This window comes from Scyliorhinus torazame, chromosome 6 (assembly GCF_047496885.1).
Source record: "Scyliorhinus torazame isolate Kashiwa2021f chromosome 6, sScyTor2.1, whole genome shotgun sequence".
In the NCBI taxonomy this organism is placed as follows: Eukaryota; Metazoa; Chordata; class Chondrichthyes; order Carcharhiniformes; family Scyliorhinidae; genus Scyliorhinus; species Scyliorhinus torazame.
Window position 1 is genome coordinate 182,990,536 of NC_092712.1, and position 26,367 is coordinate 183,016,902.

Sequence of the window (26,367 nt, forward strand, 5' to 3'; positions counted from 1 at the left end):
AATACAGAAAAGTCTAAGAGCGGAATTTATGGCTCCACTCGACAGCAGGATCGTCCAGTCCCACGGAAAGTCAATGGAACTTTGGCTGCCTTTCCGCATCCCCTGCAGTGAGTCCCACTACGACAGGGACAGAAAATCCCGATCCAAGTCACAACAATATCTCAGCTGCGGTGCTGGATACCCGAATTGGATAGTTTCAGATTGGATAGTGATGGAAGGTTTCAATTTCTCTCTCCACAGATGCTGTTTGACCTGCTGACTATTTCAATTTTTTCAAATTTTAGTCTCCCAGCATCCGCAGTCTCCCAGCATTTTGCTTTTGTACCATAACTAACCAACTGTTTCAGCACAGATAGGGACCGCCCGATGTAATACATTTCCAAAATTGGCTCCATTCACAAAAAGAAAGCCTAATCGACCCAGGACAAATACGGTCCCATCAGCTTCTTCCCAGTCATCAGCAGTGATGAAATGATCCATCAAGGGGCAGCCATTCACCAAAATCACTTTTGCTCACGTGAGTTCCTCAGGACAGTGTTCTCGGACCAGATATCTGCTGCATCATTCTTTCTATCATAATGTCAGCAGTGCTACTGTTCATTGAAGGTTCCAAAATCCAGTTCCAAACAACTGCTCCAAAAATGAAGTACCTATCACAGTTACAGACAACAGCCAGGCTTGGGTTGATAGCTGGCAGGATACATTAAGCAAGTGCAAGAAAAGAATATTTCCTAGTTATCTCCAACTCGAAAAGTCGAACCACTTTCTTCAATCTCATGGACTTCGTTTTCGCTGAGTCTTCCAGCATCAACATCCTGGTGTCACTACTAACCAGAGGTTTACTTGGACCTTCTCATATCCACACCATCGCTACATGATCAGAGGAGAGGATATGTGCTCTGTGATGTTTAGCTCATCAGGGACTGGTTTAGCACAGGGCTAAATCGCTGGCTTTGAAAGCAGACCACGGCAGGCCAGCAGCACGGTTCAATTCCCGTACTAGCCTCCCCGAACAGGCGCCGGAATGTGCCGACTAGGGGCTTTTCACAGTAACTTCATTTGAAGCCTACTTGTGACAATAAGCAATTTTCATTTCATTTCATTTTTCATCTCTTAGCTCCTCAAAGCCTTTCCACCATTTAGAAAACTCAAATTTGAGTATGATGGAATACTTATCACCTTCCAGTTCAGCTGCAGGAAAATTCAGGAAACTCATCAACATCCAAGAAGAGTAGTCTGTTCAATCTCACTGGACTCAATGTGCAGCATCTGAACAAAGTTGCTTCAAGAGCACCTCCCTCCACGGTAACCATCACCAGCAAGACAAATAAGGGTACGAAGCTGTTGGAACATCACCACCTCCAATTCACACACAATTTAGACTTTTACCAATATTGTTGATATTTCACTGCCATACATCATTATTGGAGCATCTGGACCACAAGGACTGTGGTAGTTAGAAAGCCACATCACTCCCTCAAGACAATGAAGGGTGCATAATAGAAACAGCCTTTCCAGCTTTGCCCGCGTTTTAAGATTTTTCTTTCCAGAGGTAAAAATCCAGCAACGATCACCACTTGCACTCAATTCAATTAAGTATTTTCTTCAGTTATGAGTTTTAGTCAAAGATGTTGGCTGCAATTGAACGCCCTCATCACTCCCAACTCAGTGAGTCAACAAGGCCGTTAAATCGCAAGAGAGGCCTCTTGCAAGATTTGCAATGCTTGGAATGCCTCGCTTGATCCAACAAGATTCGGTGCCCGGGTGGCAGGGCCATTGCCAGGATGCCAGGCTGGCAGTGCCAAAGTGCCAGGTTGCCCATGCCAGAGATCGGACCAGGGACGTGTCCTGCCCTTTAGAGTTGGGGTGAAGAGGGGCTTGACGACCCCATGACAGGTAAGTTGGGGCATGGGAGGGGGGTCTAGAGGCTACGGTGGGAGGTTCGAGGGGAGTGGAGAGATCGGGGCGGCATTTAAAAATGCACTGATGAGCTCAGCTCGGGAAGTGAGATAAGTGCAGCCTCGGCAGGATGTTCTTCACTGTGAACAGAAAAATAGAGTCCCTTCTGATAATGGGGTCGTTCTCGAAGCTGCAGGCACCGAGAAACACACCGCTAAATGCGCCCGAAATGGGACTCTGTTTATTTCCCATTAAAGCATGCGTGTTGAGTTTCAATATGCTTCTAGTTAAACAATACATAAAGTAATATACACTTGTGAAAACACTGTGAACTACATGAATAGCACTCCTTATTTTTCTCTTCCATCTTTGTATATTGTCAGTGTTTAGGAATGAGGGGAAAAAAAACCCTACAAATAAACTTTTTGTGAAGAAAGCTTCGGGATATTTGTACCTTGTCCATACAATTCTGCCCTGAGTCTTCTCATGCATGGTGTTCTGCATAAACACATTAGACCAACAACCACTGCCTGCTGTATTTTCCAGTAATCTTTCACTCCAGAGTTTCCTTCACTTCCTTATGGAAGTCCTGCCTTATGAAATTTGGCAGTTTTCAGCACACCTAAACAATGCTGATTGAGGGCAGGGCTTCATCAAACATGTTATACCAATTTCCCCTGATTGTACTTTTTGTATTTTTATATTGGTTCCTCTGTGGTTAGATGTGAATATTTTCATTAAAGCATGCTCAACCCATGCCATATTAAATAGGTAGGAGCAGGCACGTGACTATAGTGGGATTAATTATTTTACAAGCACTTGCAAACACCCATTGCAAAATAACCTCAGACCTTTGCAGAGTGCGTAAGAACAGATTTCTAACCGTCATCAAAATGTACCATATGAGCAGGTGAGGAGGGATAGACTAGTTTTCATTTCTCTTTTCCCATTTTCTGTTTGGTGATAGCAGAGGTTATGAACTTTAAAAGAATGCTGAATTGTCAATGCAATAAGTACTTGACTGTGTGCAGTCTTGTAAGTAGTAGGCCAGGCAGGTATTCTTGAGTTAAACATTAAGGATGAGTTTTATTGTACTAAAATCTATTCAGATAAAAATATAAAAAACATGCTTGTACATCCTACTTCCTAATAATGTGCGCAAACACTCATGCAAACCCCAAGCATGCAGAAAAGAGAACACCTTTACAGAGTATCAGAAGTTAATCCAGAATGCATCAGTTGATGGTGGCCAACAGTTAGCTGGCAAGCATAGTTTGAAATTTAAATCAGGTAGTTTGATTCTGACTGGTCAAGGCATTGCTCTGAGGAATGAATCAGCTGTCAGATATTTTGTTTATCTGAAGCAGGTGCAATGTATGTATATTGTACAATTGGTGCATTCTCCATGGCATGGCCTCTACCAATCAGAGTCCAGTTAGCAACCAATCAGCACTCTCTTCTCGTACAGTTCTCGCACAGTATACACTGTTGCTTTCCCCTTATACTGGTATTCTTGCAAAGCGTCCTGATCAGTGCAAGAGAAAAAGCTTCAGCTTTTCACTGATACTCAAATTCTGTATGACCAAATGACTATGGCAGAAATTCTCCATCCATCCACGCCGATGGGATTCTCCTGCTGCAGTGAACGGAGTTTTTTTTAAATTGTTCATGGGACGTGGGTATCGCAGGCTGTGCCAGCATGTGTCCATCTCTAATTGTCTTTGAGGGGGCAGTTAAGAGTCAATCATATTGCTGTGGGTCTGGAGTCACATGTTTGCCAGACTATGTAAGGATAGCAGATTTCCTCCCTAAAAGACATTAGTGAACCAGATGCATTTTTCCGACAATCGACAATGGTTTCAGAGTTATCATTAGACTTTTAATTCCAGTTTTAGCTGAGCACCAAATTCTCTGTTCTCGCTGGCAGCGATGGCAGGACAAAATTGGATAGGAGAACCCTGGTTTATTTAAATTCCAAATGAAATTCTGTATAGAACATCTTCATAACATTAACTATCAAAATAAGAGAAATAATAACACTATTTGTTGCCTCTGGCCAGGCCCCCTCGTCGGTAACCTTGGAGGTGATTAGAGGTCCCGTTGTTCGGGACTCCTGTGCCTGACCGGGTTCCATGTCCTGCCCATCCTTGCCCTCCTCTGCATCCTTCTCATTGGACGAGGCCTGGCATTCATCCTCCTTCTCCTGCATGTCACCCCCTCTGCTGCGTGATGTTGTGGAGAACACATCAGGCCACCACGATGTGGGAGACTCTCCTAGCACTAAACTGCAGGGCCCCTCCAGAGTGGTCAGGGCACCTCACAGAATAATACACCACAGAAGAGGCCGTTTGGCCCATCGTGTCTTCACCGACACATGAAAAGCACCTAATCTACCTACCTAATCACATTTGCCAGCACTTGGTCCATAGCCTTGAATATTAAGATGTGTCAGGTACTCATCCTTTCAGATTCATTTTAGAGGAAGTGAGGCAACCTGCCTCTACCACCCTGCCAGGCAGTGCATAATAATAATAACCTTTATTAGTGTCACAAGTCGGCTTACATTAACACTACAATGAAGTGACTGTGAAAATTCTCAATCGCCACACTCCGGCAACTGCTCGGGTACACTGAGGGAGAATTCAGAAATTCCAATTCAACTAACAAGTTGGGGCTGGATTCTCCGCATCCTCGCACTGAAATCGCGGCCTACGCGGGGGCGGTGAATCCGTTTTCCCGCAAGGAATCAGCATCGGCGCCGGTTCCCCGATTCTGCGGGCCCCGAAAGGCGGCATACTGCGCCACCCAGCACCTACCTGGGGCCATTGCCAGAGGCCTGCTCAGCCATTCTCCGCCCCCGACTGGCCGAAATCCCGATGGGCGTGGAACTAATGTGCTCTAGCTGGTTGGGATACTCACGTGGTGGCTGCGGACTCAGTCCGTGGATGCCCTGGTCAGGGGCGAGCTGATTGGAGGCCGGGAGGGGCCTTATAGGCGGCCGGGGAATGTTAGTGCGGGGGTTGACAGTTGGGCGTGCGGCTGATCGGGGGGTTTCTTTTGGATTGGGTTTTGTTTATCGTCACATGTACCGAGGTACAATGAAAAGTATTTTCCTGCAAACAGCTCAACTGACCATTAAGTACATGAAAATAAAATAAAAGTCCATCATAGGGCAACACAAAGCACACAATGTAACTACATAAACACCGGCATTGGATGAAGCATACAGGGGTGTAGTGTTAATGAGGTCAATCCATAAGAGGGTCGTTTAGGAGTCTGGTAAAAGTGGGGAAGAGGCTGTTTTGGGGTCTGTTTGTGCGTGTTCTCAGACTTTTGTGTCTCCTGCCCGATGGAAGAAGTTGGAAAGGTGAGTAAGCCGGGTGGGAGCGGTCTTTGATTATGCTGCCCGCTTTCCCTAGGCAGCGGGTGGTGTAGGTGGAGTCAATGGATGGGAATGCAGGTTCGTCTGTGGGACTGGGCTGTGTTCACGACTCTCTGTTGTCATGTGAGAGTACGTTTAAGACATGAATGTTTAAGCAATGTACCTTTAAGAAAACAGTGATGTCAGAGAGTGGGTGGGGCTGAGGTCAGGTCAGCCATTTTGCAGTTTAGTTTTGCAGGTTTTTAGTTTCAGTTTTGAAAAGAGCTGGTGTGTGTCTGTTTTGCAGTGAGCTGGATCTCTGCAATGAAAGACTATCTCTGGATCATTTGGGTGATTTAAACTTATAATAGTGAAGCCTTTAACCTGATGTGACTTTGTTTAAAGGTGTTAAGTCTCTTGGAAGTTTGAAGGAACATTTTAAGGAATTATTTACTGTTGCAATATTTTCTGAGTTATCTTTGAAGTAAGGGTGTTAAGAGATCCAATGTTTATTTAAGATGTTAAGTTGAGTTCATGGAATAAACAGTGTTTTGTGTTTAGAAACCCACGTGTCCATAATTGTAATCCCACACCGAGGGAAAAAGCCGTGTGCTAGGAAAAGCAACAAATCCATTAAAGGGAGAGGTTGGTTGAACTCCATGATACATTTTGGGTTTTGAAAACGCCTCGCCCATAACACTGTAGTTTCTTGCGGTCTTGGGCTGAGCAGTTGCCATACCAGGCTGTGATGCAGCCAGATAGGATGTTTGCTATGGTGCAGCTGTAAAGTTTGGTAAGGGTTAATTTGGACATGCCAAATTTCCTTAGTTTCCTGAGGAAGTCTCGGCGCTGTTGTGCTTTCTTGGGTCCAGCTCCGCGGTCCGAGTCCGCCATGGAGCATGACGTGGCCGCTGGAGGCCGCCGCCATGCGCATGCGCGGCCTCCGACCCCGAAGTGCGGGGGCCCATATCTGCAGAAAAAGCGGCGAGATCTACTTTGGGTCCTTGCACATTGGTCATCTTCTCTTATGGTTTTAAAAGTTGTTCTCTAGTTTCTGAGAGAGGAGGTTGAGTAGGAATAGGTAGATTGGAAAACACTGGTCTGCCGAACATAGCTCTGCTGGTGTTGGAATAGTTGCACTTAATGGTATGCTTCTCAGATTTTAGATCTCACCATGCAAATCATTCATTCAGCTGGGCCATTAGATCTAGAATAACGACTTCTGGTGACAACATGTGAAAACGGGTTGCGCAAAAGGTGGCTCCTGCCAAGGTCCCAGTATTTTGATCCTTTTTGCCTGTTATTTTTAGGAGATTTTGGGTTCCAATCCAGTAGATTGGTGTGTAGTTCAGATAGGTTTATTGAGGAATGTCAAAAGCCTCATCGGAAAAGGCTCCAGGAAATAAACCCCCGGCTGGGAGCCCGAAAAGGAATCTGGGGGAGTAAAGTTGGCGAATGCGGCAGCACCCCTCATGCTAGAAACACTGCCTGGGGTGATGGTGCAGGAGTTTGAGATGTTTGGCAGGCAGATGGATGGCCAATTCGAGCAACAAGGGAAGGCGATTAGAGAGTTGTTTAAAGCCACCTTTGAGGAGGCACTGGGCCCGACACGGGAGCAGGTAGGCTAGATTGCCAAAGCTGTAAAGGAACAAGGGGAGAATCTCAAGGGCGTGGAGGTGGCCTTGTCGAGGCACGAGGACCAGCTTGCCTCGTTGGAAGCTGAGATGCTGTTCATGTCGTATACGAATAAGGGCCCAAAGGCCAATGTTGCAGATCTGGAGAACAGGCCGAGGCACATGAACTTCAGAGTGCTGGGCTTGTCGGAGGGAGGTCAGGGCCCGAGGCCAACTGAGTATTTTTCAAAATTGTTCTCTCGGTTGGTGGGCGGGAATGAAGTGTTTGCCGCTCCGGAATTGGACAGGATGCATCAGGACTTGAGTCGGAAGCAGCAGATGAACGAGCCACCAAGGATGGTGATAGTCAGATTTCACAATTACCAGAGGAAGGAGCAGGTCCTGGAGTGAGCCAAGAAGAGAAGGAACATCAGTTGGGACAAGCACACGGTGCTCATCTCCATGATATTGAGACAGAGCTGGCAAAGTGGCGGGCGGCCTTTAAAACGGTGAAGGCAGTGCTGTACAATAAGGTTGTGGGGTTCGGGGTGGTGTATCCAGCGAGGCTGAAGGTCACGTTGGACTTGAAGGGTCATTATTTCGATACGCTGGAGCAGGTTTAGGCCTTCATCAAGGACAAAGGACTGGGACTGGTTTGAGGAGGGTGGATGGGATATTTTTCCTGCAGGTGTAAGTTGGGTTGAGGTGACAGTAAATATTGCAATATAGTGTGTTATGATTTTACTCTTCTATTTTCTTGGAGGATGGTGGGGAAGAGAAGCATGCTGGGTATGCTGGGATTGGGACATGGGAGCAGGGAGTATGGGCCTGGGGGATGGGGTTGTAGGTCTTGGTTCTGGTTGTTTTTGGACAGGACTTTATTGGGGCAGTGGGGGGACATCTTGTTAGCATTAATAGGTAGGCTAGTTAACGGAAGTGGTGTGTGGGAGAGGGACTGCTCTTATGTTCAGCAGGTAAATGGAATATTGGCCTTTATTTCAAAGGGAATGGAGCATGAAAATAGGGAAGTTCTGATAAAACTATACAAGCACCAGTTAGATCATAGTCGGAATACTGATCCCCTTATATAAGGATATACTGGCACTCGAGGTACTCCAGAGAAGATTCACTCAGTTGATCCTGGGTATGGAGGGACTTTGTTATGAGGAGAGGTTGTGTAGGTTGGGCTGTACTCATTGGAGTTTAGAAGAATGAGAGGTGACCTTATTGAGACTGATAGGATTCTCAGGATTAAATGCAAATTATGCGGATGGTGGAATCTGAAACAAAACAAAAAATGCCATACAATCTCAGCCATTCTGACAGCATCTGTAGAGAGAGAACAGAGCTGATGTTTTGAGTCTGGGTGACTCTATGTGAAAGCTGGAAAGAACTGGAAATAGGATGAGATATATACTGTTGTGTTCTCAAGGGGCTTGACAGGATGGATGCTGAGAGGATGTTTCCTCTTGTGGGAGAGTCTAAGACCAGAGAGCAAAATGTCAGAGTAAGGGGTCACCCATTTAAGGCAGAGATGAGGAGGAACCTCTTCTCTCAGAGGTTAATGAATCTCTGGAATTCTTTACCGCAGAGAGCTGTCGAGGCAGGGTTACTTATGTTCAAGGCTGAAATAGACAGATTTTTAATCAGTAGGAGAATCAAGGGTGAGGGGATAAGGCAGGAAAGTGGAGTTGAGGATTACATCAGGTCAGCCATGATCTCACTGAATGGTCGAGCAGATTCGATACATTGAATGGCCTACTTCTGCTCCTACATCTTATGGTCTTATTATATTTTTACCCTTAATAATAATCTCTGTTATTGTCACAAGTAGGCTTACATTAACACTGCAATGAAGTTACTGTGAAAACCCCTTAGTCGCCACACTCCGGCGCCTGTTCGGGTACACAGAGGGAGAATTCAGAATGTCCAATTCTCCAACAAGCACGACTTTCGGGACTAGAGAGAGGAAACGGAGCACCCGGAGGAAACCCACGGAGGCACAGGGAGAACGTACAGACTCCGCACAGACAGTGAATGAAGCGGGAATTGAACCTGGGACTCTGGCACAGTGAAGCAACAATGCTAACCACTGTTCTACCGTGCCACCTACTGATATTCACACAACATTATTGCCAGATGATGGTGATAATATATTTTTGATAGGTTAAGATATAAACATTTTCAACAGAGGTAGGAATTACTAGATGTAAATTGAATGTCATTATCCATTATCCCCTGAATGTAGTTTGCCAAGTATGAACTGTCACTGAAGCCCAAATTTGAACAAAAATAACAAATAGTTTCAACATCCATTTCAAATCATCCACTCATAAATCTCCAAAATTTATTTCAACATTACATGGTTTATTCTGTTTCTGAAGATCTCTCCGTGATTCTTCCCTCAGAAAGGCAGAATCAAAAAAAAAGGGGGAATAATTAATGATGGGAATAATTCAAAGATGTACTGTCAATTTGTGTACTTAAACTGATTAAAAATAAAAACAGCTCTATGTGTGTAATTTTTTCCCCCAAAAGACGCGCTTCCTGTAGCTTCTACCTACATATAAGTCACTGCGGGTACAAACACAAGCAAAAAACGCTACTTCTACAGCCACCCCCAAAGGAACAAGTTGCAACATATTCAACATTTTAATACTGTAGATTTTTACATTCTGGACTACTTTTTGTTCCTGAAATATTTTGATTTGATTTGTGCTAAGAAAGGTGACATATTACTCAAATTAAATGTCTGAAATGTAAGTTCCAGCTCCCCCACCACATAAGAACATAAGAACTAGGAGCAGGAGTAGGCCATCTGGCCCCTCAAGCCTGCTCCACCATTCAATGAGATCATGGCTGATCTTTTGTGGACTCAGCTCCACTTTCCGGCCTGAACGCCATAACCCTTAATCCCTTTATTCTTAAAAAAACTATCTATCTTTATCAAAAAACAATCTACCTTTATCCCCCACCCCATCCTGCTATTTACATAAATACTATTTTTCATTACATACTGTGGGAATATCTTCAAGACAGCCAAGTCTGGGTTTGCCTGGTTCCCACCCTGGTCCTTTGAAGATGACAGAAAGTTTGTTGCTTATGCCAGGGGTAGCCCAAAATGTCTTCCAAATGTAAAGCAAGTGATGGCTCTGGAGAAAAATAAATAAACAAAAATGAAACAAAATGTTAGCTTCTGTTCACCTCATTATTCAAAATGCATATTCCCAGTCCAGCCTTGAGAAGACTCATTGGTCAGAATGAGAAGAATCTTAATCCCAAGAGCGGGTGTGTTGGGGAAGAGGGAGAGGAAATGTTACTTAACTTCACAAACCTGACCCCATTCTACCCGTGTCCGATTTTAACAGAGGCAGGTTGGGGGTCAGGTGACCAAACAACTTTCAGCAGGTGGATTGATCATTAAAATCTTTTAAGAAGGCAGTGTTCCTTCTTTCTGGCTCAATTTTATTTTTCACAGTCGGGAACAAACGGAGCCTAAATGTATTTATTGTCCTGCTTGTGGGCCATGAGGAGCAAGAATGTTTCACGCAGGCCTAACAAGCTCACCCTCAAGCGAACAGCTTCACATAAGTCTACAGACGCATATTGGACTTAAAGTGATTGACACTCATTCCCCTGCTATGTCCAAATTATCAACCCTCCTTTGCAATGTCGCACACACTGAACATTTGCTCCCTGGCTCTTTCTAGCCAAATGGACAGCGGACCTATCAATCAGGCTGGCTGGTGTGCAGGAAATCTGTTGAAAATATTTAAAAGGCAACCAGCCGTTAAATTTGGCAGGACGTGTGGAAACCCATACTTACGGGTTTCCCTTCTGAAAATCTTCCCCCACCCACCTTCTCAATTTTCAGCCTGGATTAAATATCGGAGCCACAGGTTGGTTAATATGTCAGAAATCATACTGAAGTCATTGTTCAGAACAACTTGTTTATGATCAATGAGGTTTTTTTTGTAACCTGCCTGTTTTTTTTCAGCGAACAAGTAGAATATGCAACATCCCACCATTAATCTGGAAAGAATATGTTGGCAAAAAGAAATCTCCAATGCACATTGAATGAGTCTCTGCTCCCCATATGACACTGATATACACAAAACACTAATGCATTGTACAAGTCATTTTTTATTTTTTAATAGCTATAAAACAAGGGCTTACAAAGTACTTTTATATTAGAAGCAGTGTTGTCCACACAGTCCAAATTCTGTATGGGAAAGTTTCATTTGCAAGCCATATGCTTGAGGAACTGAGGGAAGTATCATAAACATAGCAAAAAGCAGCAAGGTGCCCTCATGGAATGTCAAGTGTTGCAAGTATATTGGCCCAGATTTCCCTGGGGACTTGACCATTGCAACGGCCCTTGAATGATGCCAAAGAAAGTAGAAATTATGAAGTCAGTGATTAATGACACTAATAGTATGTTTCCCTGGAATATTGCAACCCTCCATTGTTAACCTCACTGAAAACAGTTCGAAGGTAATTACTGTAGCCCCACCTCAACATTCTATTACACAGTGATCAAAATTTCATGTATTTAAGCCGGTTTTCACATTGCTGCCACTTGGACTTAAAAGCAAAGCATTGGTAGTCAGGCAATGGTGTGACTTTTGCCTTTGAGATTGGTAAGAAAAATAGAGAGCCAAACATGAACTGTATTCAATGGGCTATATGTGTTCCGACAATTTTGTGATGGTGACTAGCCTGGGAACATTTCATCTGTCTCAAATCATAAAGGAAAAATACCATTTGTAACTCATTTATCTGGTCCTTTCTTGAGCTGAGCAAATCATTTGTCTTGATCTCATGAGTGTATAGATGTACTTCAGCAGTACATCAGTGTGTAATACAAAGCTTGATGGTTAATTATAGTTTATTGGAGAAGTTGCACTTCCATTCACAGACAGCCTCCTGTGGTTCCAGGTGGTGAATGTGCTGTCACTTCGATTCACTCCCACATTGCTTATGACGTATTCTAATCAAAAAGCAACATTTGGAGTAAGTCAGCAATTGCAAGATTGCCACATGAGTTATTTACATGTGTGTAATCAATTTTGTCATTTCAGGAAAAGCTGGGCCATTCTTTTTATTTCCATGTAATTTCCATGTCTTTTTTTCTCCTTTTCTCTGTCCTCTTCTCTGTGATTTCTCTGCCTCACTTCACACTTCCCTGGCTGTGAAATTTAGGATAGTTTTCCTTTCCTTACTGTCACTAATGAGTGCAAATTATCAACAGAAATGCAGAGAAACCCAGTACAATCCAAATAGCTTTGGAGTCATGTTTTTGAGAGAGGAGGATGTACCATTACATTCTCACAAATTAGGCTCCTCGTGAATGTGGTAGTGTTGTTCTACCTACTTAGAATGCCAGGTCTGTATATGTTGTACTATTTGAAAATCTTAAGTTATTCGCTGAAATGGAAACTGCTTGTCGGAATTTTAGATTCTGTTGTCTGAAAACTTGGCTTTGTAGCATTGCAAACGTGGGTGGACATAGGCTGTAATTCTATCTGTTTTCCTCATTTATATCTGACTGGGAATGTGTGCTTGTCAGTAGCTATTTTCACTGCAGCATCTACATCTGTTGATGATGCGGTGAAGGCTGCACAACTCAGGAGTGTATAAACAGATGTCAATATTTTTCCAATGTGCTTCTATGTCGATACGTTAGAGTTTAAACAAGTATGGATTCCAATGAAAATTGATAAACCTTTGGAAGAAAACGAATGTGAATTTAAGCAGAAAAATTATAAGAAGGTGGGATTGATGCAACCTCTCCTAGTTGATTGGTGAACAGACCACTGAAACATAGGAGGAATATTACTGGGCAAACAATTCTCACCCATCATCAGTATGTCCTTACAGCATAGTGTCCTTACAGCAATTTGACTGTATGGAGTGTGGTCTCAATGGAGAGGCGAGGTTAAGGGATCACCCCTGGGAAGGCAGGTCTGAAAGTGCATCTAACTTGGAAAGGGGGCCTCTGATGGAGACACCACCCCTCTTCACCCCTTTTCCATCCAAGGGTCGAGCAGGGTGACCTGTCAGGCTACCCTGCAGCCCCTGAACTCCTCAAGGTAGCCTCAAAATTGAGGCTGGGCAGGAAGTGGTCCTTAAGAGGTCAATAATTAACCACTCAAGAGTCTCAATTAGGGTGAAAATCAGTGGGCTGTCCTAGACTCTACCCACCCCCTGTAAAATTGTGGGCACGGAGAGCGCAGGAAGGTCACATAGGAGATTTTATAGGCAGCCCCCACCCCCTACTGGTGGGAAGCTGTAAAATTTTGAGCAATGAACCAAAAATATTCAATATTCATAAATTGACTACCTTTAACTTTAAACTCAAAAGAAAATGTACCCCTTACAGTGTATGAGGTTGCAACCTGATCTGGAATATGGGCATAGAAGGCTGATGGATCAAATACTGAATAGTAAAATTCTAATGCACAAAAGATATCAGAGAAAAAAAATCATGATCCCAGATAACAACTCTGGATCCTGCACCTCCGGAATGCACTCCATTTTTCAAAATGAGAGCAGGGAAGGAAACAGAATCTGTTCACCTCCAATAATTTGCTTTAAGGAGCTTGTTAATGTTGGAGAGGTTGGGACTGTAATTTTTAAAAGTGCATTTGACAAACCTCAGCAATATGGTACACGTTTGAGCTGAGCTTGTTTGGATGAAAGTGGGTCGGAAGGAAAGATTTTTTTTTAATGAACTGAAAATTATCGGGTCCTGGGGACCTTGTGCTGAATCATGAGCATTAACTCTCATTTGGCCGTACCGGCAATTTCCTCAGCTTTTATGCTGCTGCCTCTGAGGTGCTGTCTGCCCTCTTCAGTAATACAGCCACAGGCTCCATCACTGCTGCTGTCTAACTTGGTCGCTTGTGCTCTGCAGGCAGCCTTTGCTTCCTAGACACACTTGGTGCCACCAGTTAGAGCACTTGTATTTCAAAATAGTGTTGCTTGTTGAGGCACGGGTCAGGACCTGGAATTTATCAGGCGTCAGGGGCGAAATTCTCCCCCAATGGCGGGATGTCCGCCGACTGGCGCCAAAGCCGGCGCCAATCAGACGGGCATCGCGCCGGCCCAAAGGTGCGGAAGGCTCCGCATCTTTGGCGGCCTAGCCCCAACATTGAGGGGCTAGGCCGACGCCGGAGGGATTTCCGCCCCGCCAGCTGGCGGAAATGGCGTTTGTTTCCCCGCCAGCTGGCGCGGAAATGCGGCGCATGCGCGGGAGCGTCAGCGGCCGCTGTCAGTTTCCCAGCACATGCGCGGGAGCGTCAGCGGCCGCTGTCAGTTTCCCGCGCATGCGCAGTGGGGAGAGTCTCTTCCGCCTCCGCCATGGTGGAGGCCGTAGCGGAGGCGGAAGGGAAAGAGTGCCCCCACGGCACAGGCCCGCCCGCGGATCGGTGGGCCCCGATCGCGGGCCAGGCCACCATGGGGGCACCCCCCGGGGCCAGATCACCCCACGCCCCCCCCCCAGGACCCCGGAGCCCGCCCACGCCGCCTGGTCCCGCCGGTAAATACCAGGTTTGATTTACGTCGGCGGGACAGGCAATTCCTGGGCGGGACTTCGGCCCATCCGGGCCGGAGAATCCAGAGGGGGGTCCCGCCAACCGGCGCGGCCCGATTCCCGCCCCCGCCCAATCTCCGGGAGCGGAGACTTCGGCGGGGGCGGGATTCACGGCGGCCAACGGCCATTCTCCGACCCGGCGGGGGTCGGAGAATGACGCCCCAGATTTCTGACCCCACTTTGAAAAATCCAGCTGAGCGTATTTGCAGATATTAACAACTGCATGACATATCTGTTCCACCTTCTCTAATGCATGGATTTTCCATTTGATTTAAATTGTATTGCCACCATCTCGGTAGGGATACACTCATTTTTGGAAAAGTTTCTAAAATCATAGTCATGGCTTTTGGGACTCTTCTGCATGTTGAAATGATGGGAGATTTAAGCATTTAGAAACTAGTGCAATATAAAAATTATGGGCAGGATTCTCCGATCCCGCGCTGGGTCGGAGAATCACCGGGGGAGGCGCGCATCCAGCCACGCCGCTCCGACGCCGGGCCACCGATTCTCCAGTGACCGGAGAATCTGCGCCAATGGTGCCGGCGCAGTTGCCGCGGCGCCAGTCGGGGGCCGCACCTGGCAATTCTCCGCGCTCGACGAGCCGAGTGCCCGCTGAGTCCCGCCGGCGTCGTTCGCGTGTGGTCCTACCCGGCGGGATCTCGCCGTTCTGGCTTCGGGGGCCGTCCTGATGGGGGGAGTGGGGGAATCCGACCACGGGGGGGCCTCCACGGTGGCCAGGCTCGCGATCGGGAACTACCGGCTAATTCCGGGGGGGGGCCTATGTTCCTCCGCGCCGGGCCCCTGTAGGGCTCCACCATGTTGCGTGGGGGCCGGCGCGGAGACGGCAACCCACGTGCATGCTTGGACACACGCTGGCCATGGCGCGCATGCGCAGACCCGCGCCGGCCGTGCTGGGGCCAGTATCGGCAGCTGGAGCTGCGTAAAGCGCTCCAGCACCGTGCTGGCCCCCTGTAGGTTGGGGGATCGCTGCTACTAGCAGCCAGATGACGCCGTCGTAAAACACTCCAGCGTTTATGACGGCGTCAACACTCTGCCGCTAAAAAGGAGAATCCCACCCTATACTTCTTGAAAATAATTCACTTTGCTTTCCTTTCAGTTGATGAACATAGAAGACAGTCTGTTTTGTAGCGTACTGGGTTTAGTTTTTGTAATTTCTGTCGTGTGTACCTCACCAGCAATAATGAGGAAAGTCTCACGGCGCCAAGATCCCAGCTTCGATTCCAGCTCTGGGTCACTGTCCGTGTGGAGTTTGCACATTCTCCCCGTGTTTGCGTGGGTTTCACCCCCACAATCCAAAGGATGTGCAGGACAGGTGGATTGGCCACGCTAAATTGCCTCTTAATTGGAAAAAATGAATTGGATACTCTAAATTTATCAAAAAAAAATAATGAGGAAAGTCACCTTTGCAAAGCCATCGCAAAGGCCTAACTAAGAGCCTTACGTGTTAACGTGCCCTTTAATTATGCTACAGTGGGCAGAATTTTATTGCAAAACAATTCTAATGCAGTGGGAAGGCTGCTAGTTGATCAGGAATCCATTTGAAAACCCATTTGCAAGTAATGCAGACTTCGCTGTGGCTCTTTAACTCAATCAAGGTGTCAATGTTCCGCTTCCAGGATTCTCACCCAGCGAGGCAAGTGGGATGATGTGCTCACTCTGTCAAAGGAAGGAATCCAAATTAAGGGGGCCCCAACAGGGATCAGAATGGCAGTGATTCCTGAAGCTTCAGCAATCACAGAATTGAACTGGACATCCGGGAAGCCTGCTCGCCTGAACCCCTGCCTCCTGCTTTCAGGTCTCTCACTCTTCTCAGGAGGTCCTGCAGTGGGATCTGAGGGATTGAAGTGAGGTGATGCCTGCCAAGGACAGGAGAAAGAGTCAAGCCTCTCAAGATCAGCAGAGAAGGGCTGGAAAGCTGAGTGACATAATGCTTTCAGATGCCAAGTCTCACTCATTGACATTCCCAGAATTCCACTGCACATCACTCCTCAGAACAATACCTTCCATATCCACTCATTTTGCTCTTTGTGCATCTCCTCACATCCCTACCTGAGCATCCAATACTCACCCTCAACCTATTGCCCTCTTGCATCCATGTCTCATAGACACTCTCTACAAATACTGTCCTTCCCTTCGCTTCTCATAATCCATGTCTCAGAGTCACAATTCTGTACTTTCTCTCCATGTGAAAGAGTACACAACCTGGATGATGGTGAGAGGAAGGGAGCCTCCAATGAGAGCCTCCCTGATGACCACTGTCAATGCATGCTCACCTTGTCCACTGGCTTGTTCCAAGAGGCCACAACGACTGTCAGGGAAAGCCTGAGACAGTGCTCAAGCATGTCAAAAGAATGGATTCCCTGCCTAATGACCCAGTGTTAAGGAAGGTCTCACCTCCTTCAAGTTGGATCTTTCTGTCTTGTGGAGGAGAATATGGCTGAGGAGAAGGCAACTGGTGTTGCTCCTGCTGCAGAAGATGTTGCACTTCCTCTTGCTCCTTAACAGCTGCAGAAGCTGCTCCCATGCCACAGTGAAGATTGGTAGCAGGGAAGCGCAGCTCAATGTGCAAAGTCCCCCAGACAGGTGAACTGACTTCCAAGTTGGTCATCACCAATCAAGCAGCGAATGCACTCTCTTGGGTGAATTGCTGTGAGCATCAGCCTCTCACCGAAGCAGGATGGAATGTATTAGCTTTCACTCTTTGAAGGCTTCTCGGCCAGTCAGTTTCACTGAGCAAGCTCTCATTGCTGGGTGACTCTGGGAAGTTGCTGATACCCAGGAAACCCGTGTGCTGGTCGCTAAAAAGGCAGAATGCTGGGTTAAATCTTCAGTTAAATGTACGTCTGAATATTTAAGTTGTTTAACCTACAGTTCTCCGGTAGATTGCTTGCAAACACAACAGGCGAAGCCTGGAATTGGGTGAGGTCACATTGGGTTTCTGGCGTGATATTATTGTTTGGAGCTTTAGCATTTCCCCCCCTAGCACACCAGCTGGGCACTGAGCCTGCCTCCTCTTGCCAGTTAAATCTCTGCCCAATATCTGTCAACTAAAGGACACAAATGTGACAATAAATTGCAGGGAGAAAATATATTAAAAAGTAAAAAGATTTAGGTTTAAAATAACGATCAGCCATTTGTATCTCAAGTAATGAATTTTTTTTAACAATAGGTGCAGCCATGAAAAAAGAGTCACTGAATATGATAGAATTCAACCTCAGAAAACACAGGAAACTTTCAGATAGTTAATAAAATTGCCCACTGGGTGAAATGTATGACACTACTTTCTTTTTTTAATACATGCTGGACCTATTAGGTGTCTTTAAGTGAAAACTGGTTCGCATTGACGTTTTTTTAACCCAGACCGTACGTTAAAATATGAATTTTTGTAAAACCAAGTTGCCCCAAGAGCCTCACAATATAAAAAGCGATTCATGGTTCAACATCATAACAGGAGAGGATGACCACAAAACAAACTTTACAGATATAGTAAATATTTATTCCAAGTTAAAAATATAGGTACCTGCACCCAGAAAGGTTCAAAAGCATTGATTGGGTGAGTCAAGCCATAGATCACTTTCTCATTCTCTGGCTCAAAGGTCCCTGTTTTATAAGAGAAAAACACTCGTAAGAGAAGAGTTTGTGGTCTTCATAGATGCATCATTCTGTCTGATTTCCTACACATTAAAAGAAAGGTAATTTCATTACATTAAGGAATGATTGTTGCTGTCATATGTTTGCTCTTAGTTCTAAGTTGCTTGAGAATGATGGTGCTTTTGATGTTTGACAAGTTAGAAACATGTGGAAACTCACCGAAACACATTCTGGCCTCAATTTTCATGGGCACAGAAAAGCTCTGTGCCTTATACAAAATAGCGCTTGATCCCCAATTGCGGAGTCTTGGCCCTGAACGCGGCACCCACTATTTTCACTGGGGGTGGGGGGGTTTGTACTGTGCGCACATTCATGGCGCACAGACGGTGCTGCATATGTAAACGTGCAGCTGCCTTGAAACAGATCCAATTTTCTCCACTGGGATTTACAAAACATGTCCTGTGGTCTTTAGACATTTAAGACAAATGTTTAATGCTGCCACAGTTACTCAGAGAGATGAACTCCCCTTTTAGGGAAGTACATTCACTTTTTTGCAGAGGTTAGTTGCCCTTTGGTAGAGATCAGGGCCGGGATTCTCCCCTACCCGGCGGAGCGGGGGGTCCAGCGGGATGGAGTGGCGGGAACCACTCCGGCGTCGGGCCGCCCCAAAGGTGCGGATCCGCACCTTTAGGGGCCAAGCCCTCACCGTGAGGGGCTAGGCCCACGCCGGAGTGGTTTCCGCTCCACCGGCTGGCGTGGAAGGCATTTGGCGCCACGCCAGCCGGGGCCGAAAGGACTTCGCCGGCTGGCGGAAGTCCGCGCATGCGTGGCAGCGTCAGCGGCTGCTGACGTCATCCCGCGCATGCGCAGTGGGGGGGTCACTTCCACTTCGGCCATCGCGGAGGCTATGGCCGAGGCGGAAGGAAAAGAGTGCCCCCACGGCACAGGCCCGCCCGCGGATCGGTGGGCCCCGATCACGGGCCAGGCCATCGTGGGGGCAACCCCCGGGGCCAGATCGCCCCGCGCCCCCCCCCAGGACCATGGAGCCTGCCCGCGCTGCCAGTCCCGCCGGTAAGGTAGGTGGTTTGATTCACGCCGGCGGGACAGGCATTCCAGCAGCGGGACTTCGGCCCATTGCGGGCCAGAGAATTGTCGGGGGGGGCCGCTGACTGGCGCGGCGCAATTCCCACCCCTGCCGAATTTTCGGTACCGGAGAATTCGCCAGCCGGCGGGGGCGGGATTCACGCCCCCCCCCCCCCCCCCCTGCCGATTCTCCGACCTGGCGGGGAGTCGGAGAATCCCGCCCCTTTTCTTTGTGGAGTGGTAAGGTTCACTTTAAGAGAGGCCAGTTGCATTTTAGAAGCGGTCAGGTACCCCCTTTGCAATTGTTAAGAGTAGTCATGAATGTGTATAAAATGTGGATAAACTCTGTGGAACTGTCAAACTCAAGCCCATTAGATTTTTGCAAAAAAAGATGCTTGCATTTGGAGAAAAAGGGTACTTGCTATTTCATTGCTGATTGACATAAGGATTAGTTTAACTGCTTGCACAACCTATCATAATCACAGTTGGGAGTCTGTTAATTCACAGTTTGATTGACAGCTCCAAGTGGTTATAAAAAGATTAACTCTCTTTGATATGAGACTATGAATACAAATGTATTTTTCCGTAATGAATGACATACTTGAAGGGATTTACATGTCATCAATATGAGTATGTATTTTAATATAGTGAAGACTGCAAGGGACATTTAGAACATTATTTTATTTCATCGCACATGGCTCCTGCGTGAGTGAGCGTGCAGTTGGCATGGGGGCCATAAAGGGATTCAGTCGGGGGCCATAAAGGGATTCAGTCGGGGACCATGTCTTGGAATTGAGAGGACATGGGTGTGTGTGGTGGAGAGCACAAATTGGCCTGAGTAGCAAGAATGGAGCATGGGTAGTTGGCAGGGGGGGGGGGGGGGGGGGGGAGGGTGAGGGGTGAGCACTGGAGAGATGTTTTTTGTTTTATTGTTTTTTTTGTAAGTGGGAAAAAGTCCTTGAGCACCAAGCCAGGCCTTTTACAACAGCCCAGCTCGACACCCAGTAAACACCTGTGGTGCGTCCAAACTCTTTCCAGGGCCCAAATCTAGTTGACACCCATATCGCTGGCACTATTTCCCCAAGTCAGGTTCGCTCCAGGATTGGGCTTGTGGAGCTGGGAATTTTCCCAACTCTCCATAGCTGAGTTGGGAGCCAAAGTTATACTATATTAGTTAAGACGTTACCAGTGCAAAATAAGAACTTGCATTGATAGGGTGCCTTAGCAACATTTCTCAGAAAATTCCCAAGATGTTAAATGTGTTTTTTAAGTACAATGACTGTTGTGATATTTCAGCTAGATTGCATACAGCAAGATTCCCAAATCATCAGCAACAGAGTGATCGTGAAAGGTTTGGTGAATGTCAGCATTGATACTTTGGGCGGAATTCAGTGACCCCGTTGTGCCTGGCACAGATCTGTGCACAATGGTTGAATCGCATGCGAGCCCCCAAATCGGGCTTCATGTGTTACCCGACTCGGTCTGCCAGCGTGATCTGCATCTGAATATTTAAATGAGAAATTAGCCTTACGGCTCATTTAAATACCCGAATACCAAATCACCCAGCGCCCGGGACTCACCAACCACGCCTGAGAGACCTCGCCAGGACGCAGTTTAGTATACAAAAGTGGATCTGTTGTAAAGGCACCTGGGAGGTTTCTCTCAGGCCATTGGAGACTCCTCGGTGGTTGGGGGCAGGGCAGGGTGGCACTCTGGCAATCCCCCTGGCATCTTGTCACTGCTAGCCTGCACCAGGTGGCACTGCCAGGGTGCCAGGCTGGAAGTGTCAGGATGCCAAGTTGGCAGTGCCAAGGGATCAGCTCGGTGGAGCCTTGCCAGGTAGAGGGAGGTGCACAAGGGGCCTCCCAAAGGTTGAGGGAGGTAAGGGGGATCAAAAGAGTGAGGGGGGCCTGAAAAGGGGGGGGGGGTTAAAGATTGGGCAGCCTTCCAAAATGGCACGCTGATCTGTGAGGAGTCTTTAAACTCACCAACAGGAAATCCCTCGAAGTGCAGCCTCGGCGGGGCGATACTCCCTGAAGCTAAAAAGCCGGCAGCCATCGATAAACACCGTGTTAAATGCGCCGTTCAGCGAACTTTAACTTGAGTCCGCTGAATCATGCCCGTTATTTATATCATTCTGTTTAACTTCATGAAGCCCTATTACACAAATATGAATGAAGTTATTTGCTTATATTTTGATTCTAATTTTCCAGCACTTCTCAAGAAGCTCTGTTGGCGATGCTGAGAGAAAAATTGCCTTGCATGGGAAAACTGTCCTATTCTCTATTGGCAACAAAATACAGTGCCTGATTTGTTTATCTTCAGAAACCAAAAACCAGACTATTTTATACTTTATTAAATTTATTTTTTCTTAATTGGTCTCAAGGGACATTGGACTCAGGGCATCAAGGCCAATGCAGCCTTCAGGTCAAGCAAAGTGGTAGGCGAAGGAAGATAACTGAATCCTTTCAGGTTATGGGGAAGGGAACAAATTAAGGAGGCAGGGCTGGGCAAGAGGCTGAGACAAGGGGGAGCGAGGGATGAGGGGCTAATTACGCAGACTTTTAAAAATGGTGGGTGGGACACGGATGCAGAACTCAAGCCACCAATTCTTTTTAAAAACAATGGAGCTCGATTCTCTGTCCCGCCAGATTTCAGCACGCCGGCGGAATGCTCCGTTTCGCCAGCTGGTCAATGGGGTTTCCCATTGTGGGGCAGCCCCACACCGTTGGGTAACCCTCAGGCTCCGGCAAAACAGAGCATCCGGACAGCAGAGAATCCAGTCCATTATTTTTATTCACTTTTTTCAATTTTATACAGAAGAAAAACAATAACAGGCAAATAACAAATTCCCCCCTGAACCTCCCCCCCCATCCCCCCCCCCACCCCCACCCCAGAAAACTCACTATTAAGTGCATTTGAGTGAGAGCTGTCGTGTTAGGTACACTGGTCTAACACTGGCCGCAACTGGATGCAGCTTAGATCAGAAAGATACTCCAGACCTTGAAGTTAGTTCAATCAGGTTTATTGAACTAATAATACAGTTAGCACAGTTCTCTGTGAGTTCAACTCTCTGCTATCTTAAGTGTAGTTATTCTGTCTGGCTGAACCAGACTAGCTCTTAGCTACATGGTGGAGGTGTGAGATTGTAAAATATTTTTATTCTCCATTTTCACATTTTCTTCAGAATTTACACCCCACCAACAAGCACTAAACGGTAACAAATACAAAGTCAATCCCCTTATCAACAACAACGATCCCATCCTACCACCACCCTAAATAAAGCCCCACCTGACAATATAAGCATCACATAAAACAAACCCACCCACGGTGGGAAAAACAAAAGAATAAAAAAGAAAAAAGAATCAGGAATCGCTTATGGTCACCATTGACCTATAGAGGCCACCCCCACCCCCTTACATTCAATGCCATCCAATCCCTGAAAGAGTACCGCAAATGACACCCATGAATTGTAAATCCCCCCCATCCCCGACTCCTCCCCTCCACTTCCTCTTATAAAACTCTTCCCCGCCAACCTCTGTTCCTTCCCCCCAACTTTCCACTAGACTCATCGGAACCTGTTCTACCAGGCTCCGATGGCCGCAGCCCCTCCCCCCACCTCACTCCCGTTCACTAGCCGGCTTAAACTGGCCAGCGTGGAGGCCCCCGCCCCAGTCTCTTCCCCCATGCCCGGTCCCAGGAAAATCAAGAAATCCCCTTTAGCACACAAACACCGCATACACACCCAAGCCCCAAAGAACTATCATTGCATGTGAAAGTCCCATCTCTTCCCTTGTCCAAATATATACAACGTTGGCTCATTTAGCACATACACCAGCACGCAGTGAAAAAATACAGTTACATGAGGCTACATCAGTACATGACCATTTCTCAATTCTGCCACAGTCCTTCTGCCTTCGCAAACTCCTCCGCTGCTTCTGCCGTCCCAAAGTAAAGGTCCTTGGATTTGTAGGTCACCCTCAACTTAGCTGGGTAAACTCTGCTGCACTGCACCTTACTGATGTACAGTGCCTTCTTCACCCGGCTGAAGGCAGCCCGCCTCCTCGCCAGCTCCACCGTAAAGTCCTGATATAAGCGTATACCAGCTCCAGCCCACTGCACCACCCGCTTCTGCTTTGCCCAGCACAGGGCCTTCTCCTTCACACTGTACCTATGAAAACACAGAGTCACGAATCTTGGCGGCTCACTCTCCTTTGGTACAGGCCTCCACGACTGGTGAGTCCGATCCATTTCATATCGGAAGGGATCATCCCCCTCCCCCAATAGCTTCGGCAACATCGTGGCAATATACTCAGTCGGCCTCAGGCCTTCCACTCCTTCGGGCAGACCCACAATCCTCAGATTCTGTCGCCTGGATCTGTTTTCCAAGTCGTCAATTTTGGTTCGCAGATCCTTGTTGATCTCTATCACCTTCCGCATCGAGGTTCACTGTTCTGCAATAATGTCTCTTCCACTTCCTTCAGCGCCTCACCTTGCTCCCGCACCTCCGCCACTGCGCTCAATACCGCTGTCCTCACCGGGACAATCGCCTCCTCCACCAGCACTTTCAATATCACCCCCATCTCCTTCCTCATCGCCTCCATGTGTTTTGTGAACTGTCTTTCGAGTTCCACGGCCATCACCGTAGTCATTTCTTCAGCCGTGGGCAATGCGGCTTCCCCTGGTGCCCCAGCCTCCACTTTTCTTGCCGTCCCTGTGGTGACCTTTCCACTCCCCGACGGACTTTCAGCCGCTTTTTTCACAACCGTTTTTTTACTTATTTTCGACATTTCCCTTCACTGTGCCTTCTACCTGCTTTTGCCACCTCCGTTGTCCCTGGGACCGGGCGTTAAACCCCCAAAATGCCGTTCCCGAACGGGAGCCCTCCAACGTGCGGTTGCCTCCCGCCCGCCGTCACCGGAGGTCTGAGGTGTGAGATTGTAACAACACCCTTGACTGACTCTCTAGATGTTCATCAGTGGAAAGAGGTGGAGTGTGAGTGCCTCGTGTCTTTTATAGTCAGACCCCCCCCCCCGAGTGTCCTGCCTGCTTATTGGTCATGTCCGCTTATTGGTCATGTCCTGTTCTCTGTGTCCATTAGCTGCTTGTCTGTATATCATTATGTGTGTGTCTGCATATCATGGCAAGAGCTATATTGGATTGCCATTAGTTTATATTTTTTAATCTCCATATGGCTCCAGAGAATCTCCCATGGTGAATACTGTGTGAAGGAGGAACGTAAGGAGGTGGCAGGGGGTGGGGCACGAAGGTACCTTGGGGGATGGGTGGAAGGGGGCATGACTTAGCATAGAGGAGGAACAGAGAGACAGTGGAGAGAGAGAATTAGATCAGAGAGGTGGAAGGAGGGGAGGGAGCGGGGAGGACAGAAATGAACAGGGATAGCAGTAAAGAAGATAAGAGAGTGATGGGCATGATGGGAGCAGAAGTGTAGGGACAAGACAAGTGGAACAATACATTGCAGAAGGAGGCGATTTGGCTCATCGAGTTTGCTCCGACCCTCCGAAAGAGCACCCTACCGAGGCCAACTCTCCCACCCTATCCTCATAACCCCACCTAACCTGCACATCTTTGGACACTCAAGGGTAATTTAGCATGTTAAATCTACCGAACCAAATCTACCACTTTTGGACTGTGGGAGGATGCCGGAGCACATGGGAAAAACCCATGCAGACACGGGGAAAATGTGAAAACTCTACAGGCAGTCACCTCAGGTCAGAATTGAACCCAAGTCCTTGGTACTGTGAGGCAGTACAAAGAACAAAGAAAAGTACAGCACAGGAACAGGCCCTTCGACCCTCCAAGCCCATGCCGACCATGCTGCCCGACTAAACTACAATCTTCTACACTTCCTGGGTCCATATCCCTCTATTCCCATCCTACTCATGTATTTGTCAAGATGCCCCTTAAATGTCACTATCGTCCCTGCTTCCACCACCTCCTCCGGTAGCGAATTCCAGGCACCCACTACCCTCTGTGTAAAAAACTTGCCTCGTACATCTACTCTAAACCTTGCCCCTCGCACCTTAAACCTATGCCACCTCGTAATTGACCCCTCTACCCTGGGGAAAAGCCTCTGACTATCCACTCTGTCTATGCCCCTCATAATTTTGTAGACCTCTATCAGGTTGCCCCTCAACCTCTGTCGTTCCAGTGAGAACAAACCGAGTTTATTCAACCGCTCCTCATAGCTAATGCCCTCCATACCAGGCAACATTCTGGTAAGTCTCTTCTGCACCCTCTCTAAAGCCTCCACATCCTTCTGGTAGTGGCGACCAGAATTGAACACTATACTCCAAGTGTGGCCTAACTAAAGTAGTACTAACCCCTATGCTCCCGCGCCTCTCAAAGAACACCTAGTTTCGTGGCAGATACTGTAGTCCAAACTTTCCTGAGTACAGTGGGGAGAAAAACATTCAAGCTCCTGCAAAGTCTGGTGCTGCCAGAAAAACCAGGCTCAGAAACCTAGGATGAGATTGTGGAGATATTGTAGTTCCATTTCTCACCGACACCTTTGGTCATCGCCGAGAGGTTCCATAAACATAATCAACAAGAAGATCACACAGTTCGTAACTACTTTGAAGAAATTAGTTGAATACTGAGAATTTGGAGATGCCTTAAACAGCACCATTAGAGACAGACTAGTGTGTGGGTTCAGAAGCAAAGCTATCCAAAAATGGCTGTTAACAGAAGGCAACTTAAATGTAAGGAAGACTTTAGAAGTCGGGATCTCTGTGGAATTAGCAGCTAAGGAAATGTAATAATTAAGTTAGAACACTAGAATCCATAAAGTATCAGCTGAGACCCGAACACAGACACAGATTTGAAATTGCCATTGATGTGCAAAAACTGCGCACGCAACAGCAGATTGTTGGTGCAAAGATCACAATGCAGGGTCTCATCAAACATGTGTGTTGGGGAAAGAAACAACAAGTTCCAAACAAAAACTATAAAACGCAAGAACTGAGTGTACAAAATGGAAAACTCAATAGAGGGAAAAGGATCCACGTGATACAAAAAGGCACGAAAAACGACCAGAGTCACAGTCAGGTGACAAACTGTAACTGAACGTACTGGCTGGAATTTCTGGGTGGAATACTGGTGAAAACGGAGGTGGACACTGCAGCAGCAGTTTACCAAGAGAAACTATGACATATCGTTTTGAACCCCTCAAAGATAATACTAAA

At 47.0% G+C, this 26,367-nt stretch overlaps 1 protein-coding gene across 4 annotated transcripts in view; it reads right to left on the reverse strand.

The window, feature by feature from the left end:
- The window catches only part of agmo (alkylglycerol monooxygenase), a 552,459-nt gene that overhangs the window by 166,857 nt on the left and 359,235 nt on the right, over window positions 1-26,367 (reverse strand). For all 4 annotated transcript variants that reach the window (XM_072509152.1, XM_072509153.1, XM_072509154.1 and 1 more), the window contains 2 exons: window positions 18,009-18,088; window positions 9,891-10,025 (listed from right to left, as the gene is read on the reverse strand). In XM_072509152.1, the coding sequence (XP_072365253.1) occupies window positions 9,891-10,025; window positions 18,009-18,088 (215 nt within the window). The remainder of the gene's footprint in view (window positions 1-9,890; window positions 10,026-18,008; window positions 18,089-26,367) is intronic.